The 20,710-nt window shown below is 42.6% G+C and overlaps 2 protein-coding genes across 7 annotated transcripts in view; one reads left to right on the forward strand and one right to left on the reverse strand.

Moving 5' to 3' along the window:
* The window catches only part of NUDT5 (nudix hydrolase 5), a 30,197-nt gene extending 9,698 nt beyond the window's left edge, over positions 1-20,499 (forward strand). For 2 of the 5 annotated variants that reach the window (XM_083464230.1, XM_083464231.1), the window contains exons 2-9: positions 1,106-1,292; positions 5,093-5,160; positions 6,792-6,844; positions 11,953-12,060; positions 13,709-13,804; positions 14,747-14,848; positions 17,931-17,984; positions 20,165-20,499. In XM_083464230.1, the coding sequence (XP_083320356.1) occupies positions 1,230-1,292; positions 5,093-5,160; positions 6,792-6,844; positions 11,953-12,060; positions 13,709-13,804; positions 14,747-14,848; positions 17,931-17,984; positions 20,165-20,274 (654 nt within the window). In that variant the 5' untranslated portion in view covers positions 1,106-1,229 and the 3' untranslated portion in view covers positions 20,275-20,499. Of the gene's footprint in view, positions 1-1,105; positions 1,293-5,092; positions 5,161-6,791; positions 6,845-11,952; positions 12,061-13,708; positions 13,805-14,746; positions 14,849-16,286; positions 17,985-20,164 lie in introns of all 5 variants that reach the window. The other 3 variants (XR_014516768.1, XM_083464232.1, XM_083464233.1) reach the window with 3 other exon arrangements.
* DHTKD1 (dehydrogenase E1 and transketolase domain containing 1) overlaps positions 9,872-20,710 on the reverse strand; it is a 64,035-nt gene continuing 53,196 nt past the window's right edge. For both annotated transcript variants that reach the window (XR_014516760.1, XR_014516761.1), the window contains exon 18: positions 9,872-10,051. The gene's annotated coding sequence lies outside the window, so the exon portion shown is untranslated. The remainder of the gene's footprint in view (positions 10,052-20,710) is intronic.

Here is a 20,710-nt window from a genome sequence, read left to right on the forward strand (position 1 = left end):
CCAGTTGGCATATATTATTATGGTTGTTGCAATCAGAAATCATATTTAAAAATTACGTCATGGTGCAATACTATGTTCTCATGCTTGAATCTCTTCAGCTATGTTGGTTGTTTATATTCTTTCAACTACTGTATATGATACTTTTGACAGTATCAAAGTCATCTTGCTACCGTAATTTGTACCCATTAATCATCATAATATAAGTAACAAAGTAGTCAGGTACTTCAAAAGTATAGAATTAATCCTCACTTAGGGGTGGGGCAATCTGTAAATAACAGCTTAGCATTGCCCAGGTAGGTTTTTAAAATACCAGTTTTTCCAATGCCAGATTATAAATTTATTAAACTCTCTTAATATCTTCTCTTTGGTAATGTGAACAATTTAATTTTATTTGTTGCTGCTTTAGTTTTTTGCTTTAATTTGCTAGACTAGTTTATATGCTTATTATTATTATTATTATTATTATTATTATTATTAACCTTTTTGTTTCTCATTACACTGTGATCTGCCCTGGCAGCATCAGGCTGCATGCACATCATACGTTTAAAGCACATGACTGCTTCCAAATAATCCTGGGGACTGTAATTTACCCCTGACAGAGCTATGATTCCCAACACACACTTAATAAACTATAGTGCCCAGGATTCTTTGGGGACAAGTAATGTGCTTTAAATGTATGGTATGCACACAACCTTAATTTATGTCAAATTAGATAAATTAGGTAAATCATAGGACATTTAGTATTGGAAGAGAGAGCTACCATTAAAAGAATCTTAAATTTAAACAATTAATTGGTTAAATCTGCATAGTTATATTAAATTTAGAATATATGTCCTGCTACTTTAGGGAGCACATTTTAAAACAAGCAGTTAAAAGGTATTACTCAGTTGCTAGAATAAATATTGCAATCCTCATTTTTAATCTTAATTGTGACCTGGATTGTCTTCTCATCTGGTTTGGATACTGAGGCAACATCCTGTTGATCTTATGTTCCATTGAGATAAAGGCAGACTCTTTCACCAATGAATAACCAGTCTCTAGTTAGCCAGTCTCTATATTACTTGTCTGATCTGGAGTCTACATTTTGTGTTTATATTTGCAGCAGGGTTGACTTGTTAATTTAGAATGAAAAGAATGAATGGTCTGACTTGATCCTGAGGGCAAATATTGACTCTGGTTTGTAGTTAGGTGGACTTTGTGCTTGAGGTGACAGACCAACATCACTGAAAATGGAAAAGGAAGCATCTGCTGAAGCTCGGAAAACCACCCAAGAATCTATAGTTAAAGAAGAGGTATGCAATGTTTGTTTGCTTTTTGGCATGTTATTTTGAAGTAACTTAGTTATTGTGATCAAATACTGGGCTTAGTATTGCATAATATTGTATGCACATGCTATGTATCCTACTGTGATAATGGGAAAGCAGCACCTCTATATGACTTAGCAAGACCATTTCCTATCATCCAGAGATCTTGCAATTCCAACCTTTTGTCAGGATAGCTGGTTTGCTTTGGGAGGTTATTCTGTCTAGGTACCAAAAGTTTGGAAGCTGTTATGAGATGAGTTAGAAATAAGAGAGCATATGCATCAAAGTCCTTATAGTGTATGTCTGCACTGCAGTTATAAACATAACCACATTTAATCAATCAATTCATATTTTTATATTTTCATATTTTTAATTTTCTTTTATACTTCTATTCCATTATCCACCAAATGGTTCAAGGGTGGGTTACAAACATAGGGAACAAGTTGTACTGAACACAGCCCAGCTTGCTTTTGAGCAAACATGCATCACACTGTCCCATTGAAATTAATGGCAATCTAATGCTCTTCAACATGACCTTAATTGCCCTGAAGACGTTTGTGTTATATTAAGTGAGTTGTGCGTTGGTAATCAAATTTCTGTTGATTCTCAAGAATCAAGAGCAGGGTTCATGGAGTTCCTCATGTAACATCCACCTGACTTCTTGATGTGTCTAGTAAGATGGGACTGCCTGAGTGTACAGAAATCCGGTGTCCATTAGAGGGACTTGTTAATAATCTGTAATATTTTTCATGCTTAGCTTCCTCTTAATTGATCTTCTTGACCTCTTGCTTGCCTGGTGCATTTTTGCCACTTCAGTCCCGCTACATTTGATGGCCCACGTAATGTCCAGTTTACCTACCTCTTTCCGCCTATCGATCACATGCCCGTGGGTTGCTGTGAGTAGTTGGGGTAATGATTTAAGTTTGTGTCCCAACAGTGTAGGGGGTCACAATAAATCTCTCTCTAGTCCTTCATATCTTTTGTGTAACGTTGTGTAACATTTCAAACAATTGCTCAGTCATTACAGGTCTGGTGTGAAAATAAAAAAAATCCTTCCAGTAGCACCTTAAAGACCAACTAAGTTAGTTCTTGGTATGAGCTTTCGTGTGCATGCAAGAAGTGTGCATGCACACGAAAGCTCATACCAAGAACTAACTTAGTTGGTCTTTAAGGTGCTACTGGAAGGATTTTTTTTTATTTTGACTATGGCAGACCAACACGGCTACCTATCTGTAACAGGTCTGGTGTGAGTGTATCAAGTGTGACCATGGCAGAAGAGGAATTTTATGTTTTTTCTCCCACTTAGTGATTGCTGTTGTTATTTACTACATTCTAGGCAACAGTTCTCTGGAGAGTCCACAGATCTAAACCATTTTAAAATAAACTTAATTTCCACAAAACCTGATTTCCGAGTTCAGCATAGCCTCCTGTTACTTATGAAATCAGCTCAATAGCTCTTTTCTCATGGTGTTGCTTATATGCCTTTCATTTGTACTTCTGAATGTACCTATAACCACAGTTATTGATACTTAACCATACAGTCATAGGTATATTTATCCTGGAATTTAGTCCTAGTACATTCAGTGGGACTTACTCCCAGGTAAGTGTGCATAGGATTGTAGCCCTGAGCTCCTACTCACTTGCCTTTTCCTGTTGCCTCTCCTTTTGATTCCTGCTGTTCCTTATTATTGTCTTCTTTTCTCTTTTTTTCCTTCCTAACTGCAGTGTCTCATTCTAAAGTCATGAAGGATTGCTGTGGCTCAATGGCTTCCTTCCATTCACTGGCCACACCTGCTCTGTCAATAGATAAAGCATTAGCGTGATGTCCCTGGGGTCCTACAATAAAGCCCTGGCTTCTATGGGTCACCAAAGTAACTAGGTGTCTAGTAACTCAGGTTCACACTCACCATAAAATTATCCAAAATACACTTCTGTCAACACCCAGTGCAGAATAGTAGGACTTTCCTAAGTATGTTCATCTGTGCAGATAAAAGCAAGAACATGAGGTGGAATTCAACTGGACCACAATTCATCAAGTATTTGAACCAACTATTGTATTCATCTAGAAAAGTCATTCGGTGGAAGGGGTAGCCAACTTGATGGCCACCTGATATTGTTGGACTACAACTCCTATCAGTCCTACCCAGCACGGCCAGTGTTGAGGGGTGATGGGAACTGTAGTTCAGCATCTACAGGCTGGTGAACTCTACAATAAATAGGAAATAATGTTTCTGCCTAATGCACCGACCCAACATATCAGACTCCCTGCTCCACTATCAGTCCTTTTCACCTGACTCCTCCAACTGTCATTCTTAACTAACACTCCTTATTTGCCACTCACCTTGATTCTACCCACCATTCTGTCTCACTCTTCACTGCTCTTCTCCCACACATTCTTCTAATAGGACTACCGTATTTTTTGCACCATAACACTCACTTTTTTCCTCCTAGAAAGTAAGGGGAAATGTCTGTGCGTGTTATGGAGGGAATGCCTATGGGTGGCATGCCTACGGATTTTCCTCTAAAAACTACGTGCGTGTTATGGTCGGATGCGTGTTATAGAGCGAAAAATACGGTAGTACTAAAATTCTTCTCTCCAACAAGAATGTAAGAACCACCTTGCTGGATCAGACTGAAATCCAGCTCATCCAGCACTGTTTGCCAACAACTAGAGATAACAAGTGAAAGCTCACAAAGGTGGTGGCCATTTGTTCATTGAGTGTGGTGTGCAATAAGCAAAAAACAAAATTAAAATAATTTGGGCATTGTACTATTGAAGGGACTGCTGCTGTTTAGGTCACACAGATGCGGTGTTTCAGTCTCATCACAGTGTGAATTAAGAGCAGGGTACTCTTGAATTTGGTTTCATACCATTCCCCCTTTGTTGGGCAACCTTTGCTTTGAGAGAAAATGCAAGTCCATTTCACCATTTCATAGTGTAGTGGTGGGTGACCTGTGGCCCTCCAGATGTTGTTGGAATCCAGCTACCATCAGCCTCAGCTAGCACAGCCAGTGGTCAGGAATGGTGGGTGCTGTAATGCAGCAGAATCTGCAAGGTCAGAGGTTTCCTATTCCTGCCATAGTAAGCAATTCTGTATTTGGCTCACTTGAGGATTTTTCCCTTGCCTTTGATTGAAATTCTAGTACTCTCTGTAGAAAATGAACATGTTGTAAAAAGAACAGTGCCAAATTATTCCATATATTGTTGATTCAGGCCGTTTTAAAAAATGCCCTCAATAGTTAATGTTCGTAAAGATTGCTTCCTGTTCAGGGCATATGATCCTTTTCCAAGAGCACATGAGAAAATTATAGATTTTACTTTGAACTTGCACACATCTCTGTGTTCACAGCAAATAGTTCTTCATTCATTTAATGTAATGCAAATACTTTGGTAATGCCTACCATTTTGGAAATGGCAAAACAGCAAAACTATTGTCTTCCTTCATCTATGAGTAAAATCGTGCCATTACTGAACTGAAAGAGAATGCTGATGATGACTTCAGTTTTCCATATTAGCTGTAACCACAGTGGAGGCAGTTTTCATAGTTGTTCCAAATCATCATCTTTGTGGTGAAAATAAAGGGGTCGTAGTAGATAGGTCGATAAAGATGGTCAACCCAGTTTGCAGCAGTTTTGGAAAAGCTTGCATCCTGCTTGCTAATTTTCCATGGGCATCTGATTGGCCACTGTGAGAACAGGCTGCTAGACTTAGATGGGCCCTTAGCCGGACCCAGCAGGCTTTGCTTAAGTTTTTTTAAATGTTTTAAGTGATTTTTTCCCCCCTCAAGACGATTGCAGAAAGAAAATGGGTGAAGCTTGAGCAGACAACTTACATTGACCCTGAAGGTCAAACAAGGTAATAATTTTTACCTATTAGCTGTTTTCTAAACCATGGGGTTTTTAAATAGTGTTCTAAGGTAAAGGGACCCCTGACCATTAGGTCCAGTCGTGACCGACTCTGGGGTTGCGCCGCTCATCTCGCTTTATTGGCCGAGGGAGCCGGCGTACAGCTTCCGGGTCATGTGGCCAGCATGACTAAGCCGCTTCTGGCGAACCAGAGCAGCGCACGGAAACGCCGTTTACCTTCCCGCCGGAAGGAAGTATTTATCTACTTGCACTTTGATGTGCTTTCAAACTGCTAGGTTGGTAGGAGCAGGGACTGAGCTAGTGTTCTAGGGAGCTCTTTAATAGTGTTCTAGGGAATTCTAGGGAGTTCACATAGGGTTCTTCATTGAGGACACCAGTGGTGATGGACAAATCCCATCATATTGCAAGACAAATTGCCTATTCCTCTCTATCTGCCCTTGCAGCACATCTCCACAGGAGAGAGTTGGATGTGTGCATAGTTCATGCTGGGCATTTGTGAGTCACAGTAGGCTGGGCCAGCACTCTGCATGAAGTAGGGTGCCCAGATGCAAAAGGGCATGTGGAAGGGGGAATTTCAGCAGGTATAGCTTGCATGACAAGCCACACCTACTGAAATTTCCTATTTTACACAACTATTAAAGGTGCAGGTGCCCTCCCCCCTTCATGATAGGGTAATCATGAGCTGGCTCCTCAGACAGCATCCCAGAATTCTCTGCAGATATTCATGGCCTAATAAACCATGCTTTGTTAGCCAGCAACACTTCATCTGAACAGCCCTGCTTCTTTTACTGTAATTCAGTTTTTTTCAATTGTCTCAATTTCTTACTCATATTTATGTTTCATTGGAACATAGAAAAGGCACAGATTATGGAGTTGGCCTTAAAAGTAATCTACTTGAGAATCTTGTCTTTCATTAAAAAGAAAGAAGAAAGTTTCTCATCTATTTGCATAAGTTTTCCTGAAAGTTTTTAGCAATGCCTAATGTATATTGGAAGTTCCTAGCTGAGAGTTGCGAGGGCCCCCTTTGTGAGACAAGGATTAAGATCTACTTTTGAGAGAGGGATTTGTCTTTTCTCTGCTCTTTTTATTTTTATTTAGATTTGTTTTTTATTGTATGATGACAAAGTTTCATTAAAAATTATGGTGGGGGGGAGGGAGAGAAAGTAAGAGCCGCGGCTGCTCAATATTTCTAGTGCTCAGAGGTCAGGACTTATGATCTGGAGCTTCTTCCTGTGACTAGTGAAAGCAGAATGAACTATGCAACACTGGGAAGAAATGCTGCATCGATTGGGCAAAAAAGAGGTCACATTTGTTTGCATAATTTATTCCAGCTGCAGAATTCTGCATTTGTTAGAGTCACTTGGTGCATACCTTTGATTATTATTTTTTAACATTTTAACATTTTTTTAAGCATATACTCAGCCTTGATTATGCTTTGAGAGATTTATTTCATGAAGGAAAAAATTTTTCTGTGACATCAGCAAGACCTCGGTTCTTGAAGTGCATTAGGATGTAGAGTGAGGTATTATAACAGTAATAATGATTAACATCTCATTTTGGAAACCAACATGTTTACATTGACATCTATCTTCTTCCCATCTCCTCCTTTCTATTTAATAGAGTATGGGAATCTGTGAAGCGTACTACCAGAAAAGAGGGGGTTTCTGCTGATGGTGAGCAAGTCTTTACATTGACAAACACAAAACACCTGTTACTTCACTGGCTGCTGAGAGTCTCCTAATGTTAGATAAGCTGGGGACATACATGAGAGAACACCAATATATATGGGAATATTGATTGTTGAGATTATTGGTCCTTCACCAAATTTCAGGCAAGTATTTTATCGTCGTTGAAATTTATAATAATTATAACAATGGTTTCCATTTTCGTTCAGTAGCTAGTAGTTCATAATAGAATCATAGAATCATAGAGTTGGAAGAGACCACAAGGGCCATCGAGTCCAACCCCCTGCCAAGCAGGAAACACCATCAGAGCACTCCTGACATATGGTTGTCAAGCCTCTGCTTAAAGACCTCCAAAGGAGGAGACTCCACCACACTCCTTGGCAGCAAATTCCACTGTCGAACAGCTCTTACTGTCAGGCAGTTCTTCCTAATGTTTAGGTGGAATCTTCTTTCTTGTAGTTTGGATCCATTGCTCCGTGTCCGCTTCTCTGGAGCAACAGAAAACAACCTTTCTCCCTCCTCTATGTGACATCCTTTTCTATATTTGAACATGGCTATCATATCACCCCTTAACCTCCTCTTCTCCAGGCTAAACATGCCCAGCTCCCTTAGCCGTTCCTCATAAGGCATCGTTTCCAGGCCTTTGACCATTTTGGTTGCCCTCCTCTGGACACGTTCCAGTTTGTCAGTGTCCTTCTTGAATTGTGGTGCCCAGAACTGGACACAGTACTCCAGGTGAGGTCTGACCAGAGCAGAATACAGTGGCACTATTACTTCCCTTGATCTAGATGCTATACTCCTATTGATGCAGCCCAGAATTGCATTGGCTTTTTTAGCTGCCGCGTCACACTGTTGGCTCATGTCAAGTTTGTGGTCAACCAAGACTCCTAGATCCTTTTCACATGTACTGCTCTCAAGCCAGGTGTCACCCATCTTGTATTTGTGCCTCTCATTTTTTTTGCCCAAGTGCAATATTTTACATTTCTCCTTGTTAAAATTCATCTTGTTTCTTTTCACCCAGTTCTCTAATCTGTCAAGGTCATTTTGAAGTGTGATCCTGTCCTCTGGGGTGTTAGCCACCCCTCCCAGTTTGGTGTCATCTGCAAATTTGATCAGGATGCCCTTGAGTCCATCATCCAAGTCGTTGATAAAGATGTTGAATAAGACCGGGCCCAAGACAGAACCGTGTGGCACCCCACTAGTTACTTTTCTCCAGGATGAAGAGGAACCATTGATGAGCACCCTTTGGGTTCGGTCAGTCAGCCAGTTACAAATCCACTGAGTGGTAGCATAGTCAAGACCGCATTTTACCAGCTTCTTTACAAGAATATCATGGGGCACCTTGTCAAATGCCTTGCTGAAATCAAGGTAGGCTACATCCACTGCGTTCCCTTCATCTACCAGACTTGTAATTCTGTCAAAAAACGAGATCAGGTTAGTCTGACATGACTTATTTTTCAGAAATCCATGCTGACTATTGGTGATCACAGCATTCCTTTCTAGGTGCTCACAGACTGTTTGCTTAATGATCTGCTCCAGAATCTTCCCTGGTATTGATGTCAGACTGACTGGGCGATAATTATTTGGGTCCTCTCTTTCCCCCTTTTTGAAAATAGGGACAACATTTGCCCTCCTCCAGTCTGCTGGGACTTCGCCTGTTCTCCAGGAATTCTCAAAGATGACTGCCAGTGGTTCTGAGATCACATCTGCCAGTTCTTTTAATACTCTTGGATGCAGTTCGTCTGGCCCTGGAGACTTGAATACATCTAAACTAGCCAAATATTCTTGTACTATCTCCTTAGTTATTCTGGGCTGTGTTTCCTCTGCTGAATCATTTGCTCCAAATTCTTCAGGTTAGGCATTGTTTTCTTTATCGGAGAAGACTGAGGCAAAGAAGGGATTGAGGAGTTCAGCCCTTTCTGTGTCCCCTGTTTGCATTTCACCATCTTCTCCTCTGAGTGACCCCACTGTTTCTTTGTTCTTCCTTTTGCTACGGACATACCCATAAAAGCCTTTTTTGTTGCTTTTAACCTCTCTAGCAAGCCTGAGTTCATTCTGTGCATTAGCGTTTCTGACTTTGTGTCTACATATGCTGGCTATTTGTTTGAATTCCTCTTTGTTGGTTTCCCCCCTTTTCCATTTTTTGTACACATCCTTTTTTAATCTTAACACAGTTAAAAGTTCTTTAGATAGCCACCCTGGCTTCTTTAGGCACCTTCAATGTTTCCGTCTCATTGGTATTGCCTGAAGTTGTGCTTTTACTATCTTCCTCTTAACAAACTCCCAGCCATCATGAACTCCCTTTCCTTTTAGTATTACTGTCCATGGGATCTCACCCAGCACTTCCCTAAGTTTTATGAAGTCGGCTTTCTTAAAGTCAAGAAATTGAGTCGTAGTATGCTTGGCTGCTCCTTTCCCTGTATAGTAAACTTCAGAAGAGCATGATCACTCGTGCCTAATGATCCTTCCACTTCTACCCCACTAACCAGGTCATCAACACTGGTTAGGACCAGATCTAAAATGGCTGTTCCTCTTGTTGCTTCTCCCACTTTCTGGACAATGAAGTTGTCTGCAAGGCCAGTGAGGAATCTGTTTGACCTTATGCTCTTGGCTGAGTTTGACATCCAACAAATATCCGGGTAATTGAAGTCCCCGATTACTACTACCTCCCTTACTTTTGCATGCTTGGCCATCTGTTCCAGGAAGGCATCATCTATGTCCTCCGTTTGGCTTGGGGATCTATAGTAAACTCCCACAATGAGGTCTCTGTTATTCTTCTCTCCCTTAATTTTGACCCAAATGCTCTCACTTTGGCTTTGAGGTTCTAAATCTTGAATCTCTTCACAGGTATACACATCCCTGACATATAACGCCGCCACTCCTCCTCCTTTCTTGTCTGGTCTGTTTCTCTGAAATAGATTGTATCCCCCCATTATTACATTCCAATCGTGGGACTTATCCCACCAGGTTTCAGTGATGCCTATTATGTCATATTTAGTTTGCTGTACCAAGAGCTCAAGCTCATCTTGTTTATTTCCCATGCTTTGCGCATTAGTGTACAGACATTGAAGTCCATTAATCATTCCCCCGTGTCTCTTATTTAAGGATTTTTTCCTCCCACCACTAGGTCTGCGTGCTGTTTGCTCCATTTGGTCTATGACATTTGGATGATCATCTTCATCAATTGATAGACTCCTACCTTCAGGAGCACTGTCTCCCTCCCCCACATTAGTCAGTTTAAAGCCCTCCTGATGAGGTTTCTGAGATTTTTGGCAAAAACATTTCTCCCAACCGTTGTGAGGTGCAGCCCATGGCTTGCCAGAAGTCCATCTTCAAGAAACTGCAGTCCGTGATCTAAGAATCCAAACCGTTCCTGTTTACACCATTTGCGAAGTCAGCTGTTCACTTCCACTATTTTTCCCTCTCTCCCTGGGCCACGTTGTTCAACTGGGAGGACAGATGAGATGACAATTTGTGCATTTAATTGCTTCAATTTCCTGCCCAGAGCCTCGTAGTCTCTTTTGATCTTCTGAAGGCTATTGCTTGCAGTGTCATTGGTTCCCACATGAACCAAGAGGAAGGGGTATTTGTCAGTGGGTTTTATGATTCCTTGCAGTCGTTCAGTTACATTTTGGATCTTAGCCCCGGGGAGACAGCACACTTCCCGAGACATCTTGTCAGGCCCTTAGATCACTGCTTCTGTTCCCCTCAGCAGGGAATCCCCTATCAGCACTACACGCCTCCTCTTAGGTTTGGTCGGGGTTCTTCCGTGAGCTGTCCGTTCCAAGGTCGCCTGCACATTCCCTGAGGACTGACTTTGCTGCTCGTCTTCATATACCTGATCGACTGTAATGAGGGAGAGATCCTCAAATGGAGTCTGTTCTTCATCTTCCATGCTAGGGGAGAGGACTTCAAAGCGATTGTGTATTTCTAAACAATCAGAGCAAACCCTGGGCCTCCTACTTCTTTGAGTCACGTTTCTCCATATATCTGGCACCTGTGTTGGTGAACTAGCCTCCTTCTCAGTGGTGTCACCTGTCTCCTCCTTGGTGGAGACGGTGTGCTCTGTTGCTTCCAAGAAGAGCTCCAGCTCTCTAATTCTTTGGAGCGTAGCTACACGTTCCTCCAGTTGCTGGACTTTGTCTTCTAAGAGGGCAATCAACATGCAATTGTTGCAGGTAATGCTGCATGCAACCTTTGGCAAGATGGCAAACATTGCGCAGGAACCGCAGGCGACTGCAGCAGTTCCCTCACTCTCCATCTTGAAAACGTGTTGTTGGGGGTGGCTACAGTGGTCCTTCATCTTAAAAAGCGTGAAGACAGGACAAATAACCCCCCCCAAAAAACCCCTAGGTCTCCCCCAACAAACGTTTGAGACTAGCTCTCCTAAATCTAAAAGATGGATCAAACTGCGCGCGCCGCAAGGCGTGCGCCGCTGCCCTGCCCTATATTGGCTGTATGTATGAACAGGCCCCCAGGCATGCCCTCAAAGCTAAGTGACCTGCCAGTCTTCCCTTCCCCATGAGAGCGTGGAAAGGAAGATGCAAAACAGTGTGGTCTAGTACCCGCTTGGATACTTGTGGATAGTAGGCCACAGCAGCACTGTTAAGATGGTTTGAAAAAGGAGCCATATGAATTTCCTAAACTAATGTTTGTTTCCAGTTGTGTTCTGGAGAATCCTGGTGTTCATTAAAAGCTTCTTCAGGGCTATAATCAGGAATGGCAGACTGGCTTCTCTGATGGACAGCTTGCCACCTATTCCAATCTTCCCCTATGATTGGCAGCTGCAATGGAGTGTTGGATGGTTATCTTCTCCATTCACCTATGTGGATGGTATGACCCAACAGGTCAAACCAAGCACCTTATGTGAACTGAGGATATGCCCTAAATCATCTTCCAGAATCCTCTGCAACATTCAGGGCTTCCAAGTAGATACTGAAATTGTTCCCTCAAGGGAGAAAGTGTGAAAACCATTACTCTGAAACTGATAACATGGACACAACCATCAAGTACACTGCATGAGATACCTTGAGTGAGTTTTCTTTGCCTGTTTCAGTGCAGCCATGTTTTTGCAAGTTCCTTCTCTGTATTGGCAGGTGTTGCTGTTATTCCAGTGTTGCAAAGAACTCTTCACTATGACTGTGTTGTCCTAGTGAAGCAATTTAGGCCTCCCATGGGAAACTACTGCTTGGAATTCCCTGCAGGTAGGTGGTTCACCTCAGCTTCCTTGTTAATTTTAAGGTAAGGCTCTTGCCATTGTGAGAGAGGCACTAGCTGTTTCTTGGGATGCTTATATGTTTGGAAATAGGCCACAAGTCCTGTCTTGCAAACCCCTTAGGATAAATTCTTTCAGTGGTATTGCACCCTGGACATATCTGCACATTACTATTTCTGATTTTATCAGAATTAATGCCTTGTAACTAGGAATGGAGGAGAACTTTATTTGGTGTGCCCTTTTAAGTGAGCAGGCCTATTTTACACCTTCCTGACTAAGACATAGATTAGAACACAATTATTCTTTTGATCTTGCACTTCTCTGAACTTTGCAACTTTTTTTGTTGGGGGGGAAATCAATGTAAAAATGTGTATTTTAGGATAAAGTGCATTCAGAAAGGCATTCATTGAGGAAAAATACATTTAAATATGTTCTTATATACAAGTTTTTTAAAAAAAGAAAATCAGAGATGAATGTGGAAAGTGGATGGAAGACACTTACAAATGAACCCATGTCAAATTGATAGGGACAGAAATGGGCTGTGCATGTAACAAGAGCCAGACGAGGAAGTAATTGCTTAAAACAGTTGAGAACAGCAAGGAATGTGGAGAGGGAAGGTCAGCTTTCACTTGCCTCCCCTTCACACTTCTTTTTGGCAAAAAGGCCGACTCTGGGGTTGCGGCGCTCATCTTGCTTTATTGGCCGAGGGAGCCGGCGTACAGCTTCCGGGTCACGTGGCCAGCATGACCAAGCCGCCTCTGGCGAACCAGAGCAGTGCACTTCTTTTTGGCAAACAGGCCAAGTATTGTGTAAGATACATCACAACATGTGTGCCCCATCCTGTGAAGAATCTTGCTGGTATCATTATGAGGAGATTGGCTTTTTAATGCATATATATATGTATTTAGGGACGTGGGTGGCACTGTGGGTTAAACCACAGAGCCTAGGACTTGCTGATCAGAAGGTCGGCGGTTTGAATCCCCGCGACGGTGTGAGCTCCCGTTGCTCAGTCCCTGCTCCTGCCAACCTAGCAGTTCAAAAGCACGTCAAAGTGCAAGTAGATGAATAGGTACTGCTCCGGCGGGAAGGTAAACGGCATTTCTGTGCACTGCTCTGGTTCGCCAGAGGCGGCTTGGTCATGCTGGCCACGTGACCCGGAAGCTGTACGCCGGCTCCCTCGGCCAACAAAGCAAGATGAGCGCCGCAACCCCAGAGTCGGCCTTTTTGCCAAAAAGAAGTGTGAAGGGGAGGCAAGTGAAAGCTGACCTTCCCTCTCAACATTCCTTGCTGCTCTCAACTGTTTTAAGCAATTACTTCCTCGTCTGGCTCTTGTTACATGCACACCCCTTTACCTATAATGCATTTTAATAATTAGAGTAGTGATAGGGAGAACCTGTGGGCCTCTAGATGTTGTATGCCAGCTCTCATCATCCCTGATCGTCAGTCACTTTGGCTGGGGCATATGGGAGGTGTAACAAAATTTTGAGGGCGCCAGATTCCCCATCCATGAATTAGAACATTTATCTTGCCACTAAGTCTTGTGCTTTCTTCCTAGCCATGCCAATGTCGTCACCCACCCCAAAAAAAGTCCATTTACCATTGCTGATCTTAGTTACAATTCAACCTTTACATCACAGGTCTAATTGATAGCAATGAAACCCCAGAAAGTGCTGCTTTACGTGAGCTGGAGGAAGAAACAGGATACAAAGGGGAGATCCTTGAATGCTCTCCAGGTAACTTCTGTATTTTGGATGGAAAATGTTGATGCATGTCCTTTTATGGAACACTTTGGAATGCTCAAAGGGCTTGCAGTTGGAAATATCAAACATAACTGCCATACCATAAATGCTGTCTAATTATTTTCTAATAAATGCATGCTGGAACATTTCACCAGGGCAAAGAGGCATGTCCCAGCAAACTCTGGGCATACCTGTGAAGGTGCTGATATAACTGGTCAGAACACTTGCAACATTTGGGGCTTTTCAGCTGAGAAAAAGGGAGAAGGGCGGGACATGAGGAACATTATGTGGGGAAAGTGGCTAGGGAGAAAGTTTGTTACCCCCTCCTCTCATACCAGATCCCAGGAACCTTTAAATAAAGCTAAGTGGTTAGAAGCTCAGGACAGATGAATGAAGTACTTTCCCCCAAACTGAGCTTCTAGGAGAAGGAAAACTGATCCTAAACCTCTGCTGCCTTGCAGGATATTTTGGGGAGAAGGGCGGGCTAAGGTGTAAATCCTACACAAATTTGGAGCAGAGTCCCTAAGATGGTTGGATGGTGCCTTGTCTGCCTCCTCCTGGCAACTCCTGCAGCCAAACTGGTGCCAAATGTATTGCTCCGCTTTCCTTTGAACCACATCAGGGAGGCTGAGATGGGAGTCTTGTTATCTGGGCAGCCCAGGGCCTCCAGAGGCACACACAGGGATCCCACCAACAACTGGTTGTTGTAAAATGCTTGGCTATCTAGTTTCTGAATTCCACGTATTTCTCTGGCTTGCTGGAACTAGAGGATCTGTGTGTATGCACAGAGGTCCCTAGTCTTCGGCGGCACATTAGAGTTGTTTATCTAGTTCTTAATTAGGAGCAGATTCTGTGATATTCCTTCTGTGTCTTTGAGAACAAATGTGTATTTATTAGCATGTCAGACAAATAACTGAAGAATGATGCTTTCTGTAGCTTTGTGCTTGGATCCTGGATTGACTAACTGTGCATCACACATTGCAACAGTCACCATTAATGGAGATATTCCTGCCAATCTGAAGCCCAAACAAAAACCAGGTGAGCCCACCACTTGATATAATCTTATCTTATTCTTGTATCAAAACATTTTCAGTGCCCTATTTGAAACACATATATTCAAAGTGAAATTTCTGTTCATGTTGGTGTCTTTCTGCAAGGAGCCAAACATAAATCCTCAATATAAGAGTTGTCAATGTTATACCTAATAGCCAGAGAGCAGGAGTCATTGTGTGCTTTACGGGTAATACTCTAGTAGCATTTTTGTGGACTGTCCTGTTTACAGGGTGCAAGTGAGGCTTGTACAGTGTGACTACTGCTCCACTTTAAGAGCATATATAGTATGATTAACACATTTTAAAAAAGGATCTCCAGGCTCTGCAGGCTGAAGTTGTGCCCGTCAGAGTTCCTCCACTGCTTGGCACAAATACAGTGGTACCTCGGGTTAAGAACTTAATTCGTTCTGGAGGTCCGTTCTTAACCTGAAACTGTTCTTAACCTGAGGTACCACTTTAGCTAATGGGGCCTCCCGCTGCCGCCGCGTCACCACCACGCGATTTCTGTTCTCATTCTGAAGCAAAGTTCTTAACCCAAGGTACTATTTCAGGGATAGCAGAGTCTGTAACCTGAAGCATCTGTAACCCGAGGTACCACTGTACAGAAATACAGATAAGATAAGAAACAAAGTAGCATGGTAGCTCTTAAACTGTCTGGGAGCTGCATAAGCCTAAATTCAAGAAGGTGCAGTAGATATTAAGATTCTGCCTCCCCCTTAGTCTCACCCCGCCCCTTTTAGCTGCATGGGAAGAAGGGTTCAGTATGTGGGGATCCAGGGCAAGGGGCTTCCTTGGTCTGAGGGAAGCAGCTGCAGTTTGTCTGGTAGGAAGCTGTGGAGATTGAAGAGAGGAGCCTTCGGGGGCAGAAGTGGAGGCATCTTGGGTGTTCTGAGCCAGGGGAATGTTAATATAAGTAAATGTGGTGGCAGGCATTGTGGCAAGGCTGTTTGGGAAGAGGCAAAACGGAAGGGTTGAGCTGTGTGGGGTTGCTAGAGACAGAAAAGTGTCCAAGTGTCCTGGAGCATGTAGAGAGACAATTCAGATAAGTGGATTTAGGCTTAAGAAGTAGAGCAGCACTGGAGCCACACCAAGAAGCCTTGCTCATGATGTCATGCATGCTGAATACCACCTCCCATCCCACCCCCCATGTGTGCAGCACAAACATCTGCACGTAGGGAGCCTTTGCACATGTTTGCACTGTATATGCAGGCACCAGGGACTGTACCATGCAACAGCAGGACTACTGGATCCAACCCTGATCCTGTGCTGCTCCATTCAGGAGCATTAGCAGCTATATAGGACTATGTTTCAATAATATTGTGGATAAATTGTTCAGCAAGGAAGTCTGATATCAGAGTGAAAAACAGAAGTATCTAGAGTCACAAACCTTAATTCCCATTGTGTTTATGCTTTGTTTTATGCAGAGGAAGGAGGTACGTTGTCTGCTTAAGTTCACTATGGCTGGCATCACAGATAAGTATGCTAGATACTGCTGAATATTCCAGTGTGGTTTTGGCTCAATAAAGCCCTTTTGTCTTTTAAGTTCAATAGCTATCTCTTTCTGGGTCACTCTAACTTTTTTCAGTAACACATTGAGTAGTATAGAATTTTAAAAATGTAGACTTCACTGGTGTATTAAAAGAAGTTAATCCCATTTAGCATGATCTGCAGGAAAGGGATCCAAAATCAATTTCCTTAAAAAGAAAAGTTGGGAACAATGGGTTGGATCCAAAAAACTGAGTGGAAAGAAAGCAAGACACTAGCACTGTTCTCCAAATGGGTTGACACAGCCTGAGTAGTCGACCCAAACTTTTGCACCGCTGCTCTTCTTGTCTGTGATGTCACACTGAGCTTTGGAGACACCTAGGAGAGTTGATGGGATTGTACAGACAAGCCCTTGCCTCTTTTTCACTCTGCAGTGGCAGGGGAGGACATGGGTTTGACTGTTACACAAAGCTCAGTGTATAGATCTTTGGCTTTGTAGAGTATGGAGGAATCTCCCAGACTTTACACTGCCTTAGGAAAGGCTTGAAAAGCACCGAGAGCTTTTCCAGAGAAATTACCCACTGTCTCCTAGTGTGGACGAAGAGGTGATCTTGCTATTACCACTTCTGAGGTGACAGATATATATTTGCGTAATTCCACTTGTGTAAGAGTTCATTACACACTGCTATAAGTTCTCATGCTTCCATTTGTGCAAGTTTTTTGGATTTACCTTCACTTTTATTGCATAACCCTGAAGGTAGAGGTGCAAAATAGCCCTTTTGTTGTTAAGTTGCTTTGAGACATTTTTATGAAGTGACTAAGAAATAATAATAGTAATAATGATGATGGTGATGTTATTGTTATTCTGTAAGTGGGAGACACATTCCATGAGCAGGACTTTTATTTGGATCCAGTCCCATACCTCATACAACTAAGTTTTGAACTAGGGAAGAGATGAGAAAACCTGTGACCCTCCAATTATTACTGGAGTACAGTGCATACCAGCCCACATGGCCAATGGTCAGGGATGATGGGAGATGTAGTCTGATAACACCTAGAGGGCCACAGGTCCACCCCTCAGAACAAAAGTTTCCATTATTTCTAGGATAGTGTTTTCGCAGGTAAAAATCAAGAGAGCTCAACTGCAATGTTGTCATCTCCTTTTAACCGAGGAGTCAGAAACTGGCGACGCCTCTGACTAATCTAGTCCTCCAAATCCTAGTTCATATGTACCATAGAATAACTGCCTTCAATATTGGCAATAGAACACCTCTTTCTGATTCCTGGTGACCCAGACACTTGCCACTGTCTACCTCTGCCCACCATTACTCAACACTAAGGGGAGTAAGCAGTTTTTTGCAGAAACAGCTGGCCTTGGGTGGAGGAGCAAAGTACTGTGAATAGGAGGCATAGTCATGTCAGCATAACATGAATGGGGCTGGTTGTAGCTCACTGGCTTCCCTTATAAGTTTCAGTATATGTGAAACTCATCTTTTTTCAGCTTTAGACTAAAAGGGGAGTCACCTTGTGGAATAGAGTAGAAATTATGTAATGCGTAATTTTCTTTCTTTCCCCTCCCTCAGAATTTGTAGAAGTTGTTACACTACCAAAGAATGATTTATTGCAGAGAATTGAGGGTAAGTACCATCACTGAAGAGAAGATTCATGAAAATTGAAATGGTGGCAGAGTTTGCAAAGTCAGGGCCTTCTAAAAGGATTTTCTGAGAATGAAGCATATTTTTCTTGAATGCCAGGGAAGATTCCCAATAGGAGACCTATTTAACTACCTGGCATCAGTCTTCTGAGCAGGGATGCTTAGCTACACCTACATATTACTCTCCAAAATATCACAGCAAACCGTTATTTCATTCATACATCCTTGAAAACTTGTGAAGTAGATGGTTGAGGCAGGATTTCATGTCCCTGTGGAACTGCATCTATTAGCTGCATCACTGGCAAGAAGAACAGACCTGCTTGTGAGCATGGCAAAACTGAAGGGGGGGAAGAAGCAAGACAGACAGGAACAAATAAAATACATAAAATATACAATATGGGGGGGGGGTCAAAAGGAGAAGAGTGGAGGAGGTAACTGAAAACCCTGAGAGGTAAAAAAAAGACTGTGTGTGTGAGTGGTTTAGTCATTGGCCGTATTTTTTAAAAAGAGGCCTGAGTTTATAAAAAGGAATTTTAAGCATTAGCTCAAGTGTTTTGCAAAGGGCTGTTCTCTCCTGCGTTTCCCTCTCCTGTTTTTCCTCCAAACCACTATAGTTCCTTTAAAAAAGAAACAACCTCAAGGATTTTAGAGCCAAACTGCATCATCAATAGAATGATATGGCTGAACTCTTGAGGTTGGGGGTGGGATGTCTGGCTGCTCTGCCAGCTTTAAAATAAAACAGCAAAGTCTTCCTGCGTCTGGAAGAGGGGTGGGAAACCTTTTGGCTTGAGAGCCACATTTCTTTTTGGGCAACCTCACAAAAGAGGGTGATGAAATGACTGTGAATGTTACCATCTTACTGCAGGCTGGATTCTACACACACTCTTCTCTGACCTCCAGCCAGGCAAGCAAGAGTTGGTACTGGAGGTCAAGGATTTTCCAAATTCATGATGGAGGGGATGCATCCCAAAGGCCAGCTAGGGAGGCCTGGAGGTCAGCATTTGATTCTCACTGCAGGCCTGAGATTCCTCGTCCCCGATATGGAAAATCAGGGGAAAGGCATGGTGGATTTTTTAAAATCTAGGGTGCAATCAGACTTGGTTTTCCTTCTTCTGCAGCATTAAGAGGTACAGCCCAAGAGCTGTATTACGCTGTTCTGCCTTATAACAGTGGGGGGGGGGGAGAGTGTGCACTCTCCTCTGTATCACTGTTCTAGTGGTCATCTTACTCAGTTTTATATGACTTTAAGACCAAACTTCTTGGTAAAATTTAAGTACAATTGTATCTTGGAAGTCGATTGGAATTTGTTCCGGAAGTCTGTTCGACTTCCAAAACGTTTGGAAAGCAAAGTACGGCTCTTGCAGCCAATCGGAATCTGCAGAAGCCCCGTCGGACTTTAGGCTTCCAAAAATAGTTTGCAGACCGGAACAGTCACTTCCAGGTTTGTGGCGTTCGGGAGCCAAAATGTTCGAGACTATAGTACGACTGTGGTAATATTCTCCTGACAATTTAAGATCACACAATTCAGAGAGAGATGATTATTTTTTGTTGTTGTTGATTGAACTTGATGAGAACCACCCAGAAAACTTTGTTGATTGGGCCGTTGGTTGGACAGCATAGCCTTGGTTACCAAATCCTGGCTCTGAGTGCAGGGTGGCACACAGTTGTTGTCGTTATGTCCTGAATGCTCCGTGTGTGGTCTGCCAGGGGGTGTGGGAAGCAATGGCCAAGGCGGCTCCACTCACTTTCTGGCAGACCACCCATGAGAAGAGCATATGATTATTTTTGCAGATTTGCTTTTTCGCAACTACCACATTGCAGAAGGTCACGTAAAACCAAGTTGAACTCAGATACAGTAGTTTCAACAATGTTAAGTGCATACAATGCAAAGTTTTGTGGCCTGAAAGCAGAGTGTAAAAAAATTAGCTCAGTCAGTACAGCCTAAGATGTGATCTCAGGGTCTTGGGTTTGAAGCCCCACATGGGGCAGAAGATTCTGGCATTGTAGGAACCCTCGTGGTTCCGTCCAACGCTACGATTCTGTTCTTTTATTCTAACAATACACGTTTCCTCAACATATGTGTGACTTGTGTTCTTTGCAACATTGGGATTAAACCAGTCTTGCTTATACTACTTTAACAAAATATTTATCTATTTTTTCCAGAGCTGGTGTCAGAGGAGCACATGATAGTCGATGCAAAAGTATATGCTTATGCCTTGGCACTGAGGCACGCAACAGATCAGCCATTCCAAGTGCCATTTATGAAATTCTAAGACTGCTTAGTTGTTTGGAAGGATGTTCCTGTATTGAGCTAAGGCAGCATTTCTTTCCTGTGACAGTCAACAAGCTGAATGAAACAGTAAGCTTTTTCTAAAAAAAGAGAGGACAGTTTATAGCAGTCTAACTGGCCTGTTTGTTGAAAAGAAAGGAACAATTTCACTTAATTCAATTTCTGTATCCAATTTCCTGAGAAAAATAAATCTCTTACTGCCTTCTGACAGGGTATTGTTCTTCTATTGTCTTAGAAATTCTGAGCCCTGAAATTAGTGTGAGCAGAAAGACTAGCTTTGTGAGGGGCTGGAATCTGGCTTATTTGTAAATCAGGTATTACTTGTTTTTTCTCCCTAAGCCAAGGGCCTTAGATGGAAATAGGAAAACAATGTACAGTGGTACCTCGGGGTTAAGAACTTAATTTGTTCCGGAGGTCCG

Source organism: Podarcis liolepis, assembly GCF_965112155.1.
Source record: "Podarcis liolepis genome assembly, chromosome: 10".
Classification (NCBI taxonomy): domain Eukaryota; kingdom Metazoa; phylum Chordata; class Lepidosauria; order Squamata; family Lacertidae; genus Podarcis; species Podarcis liolepis.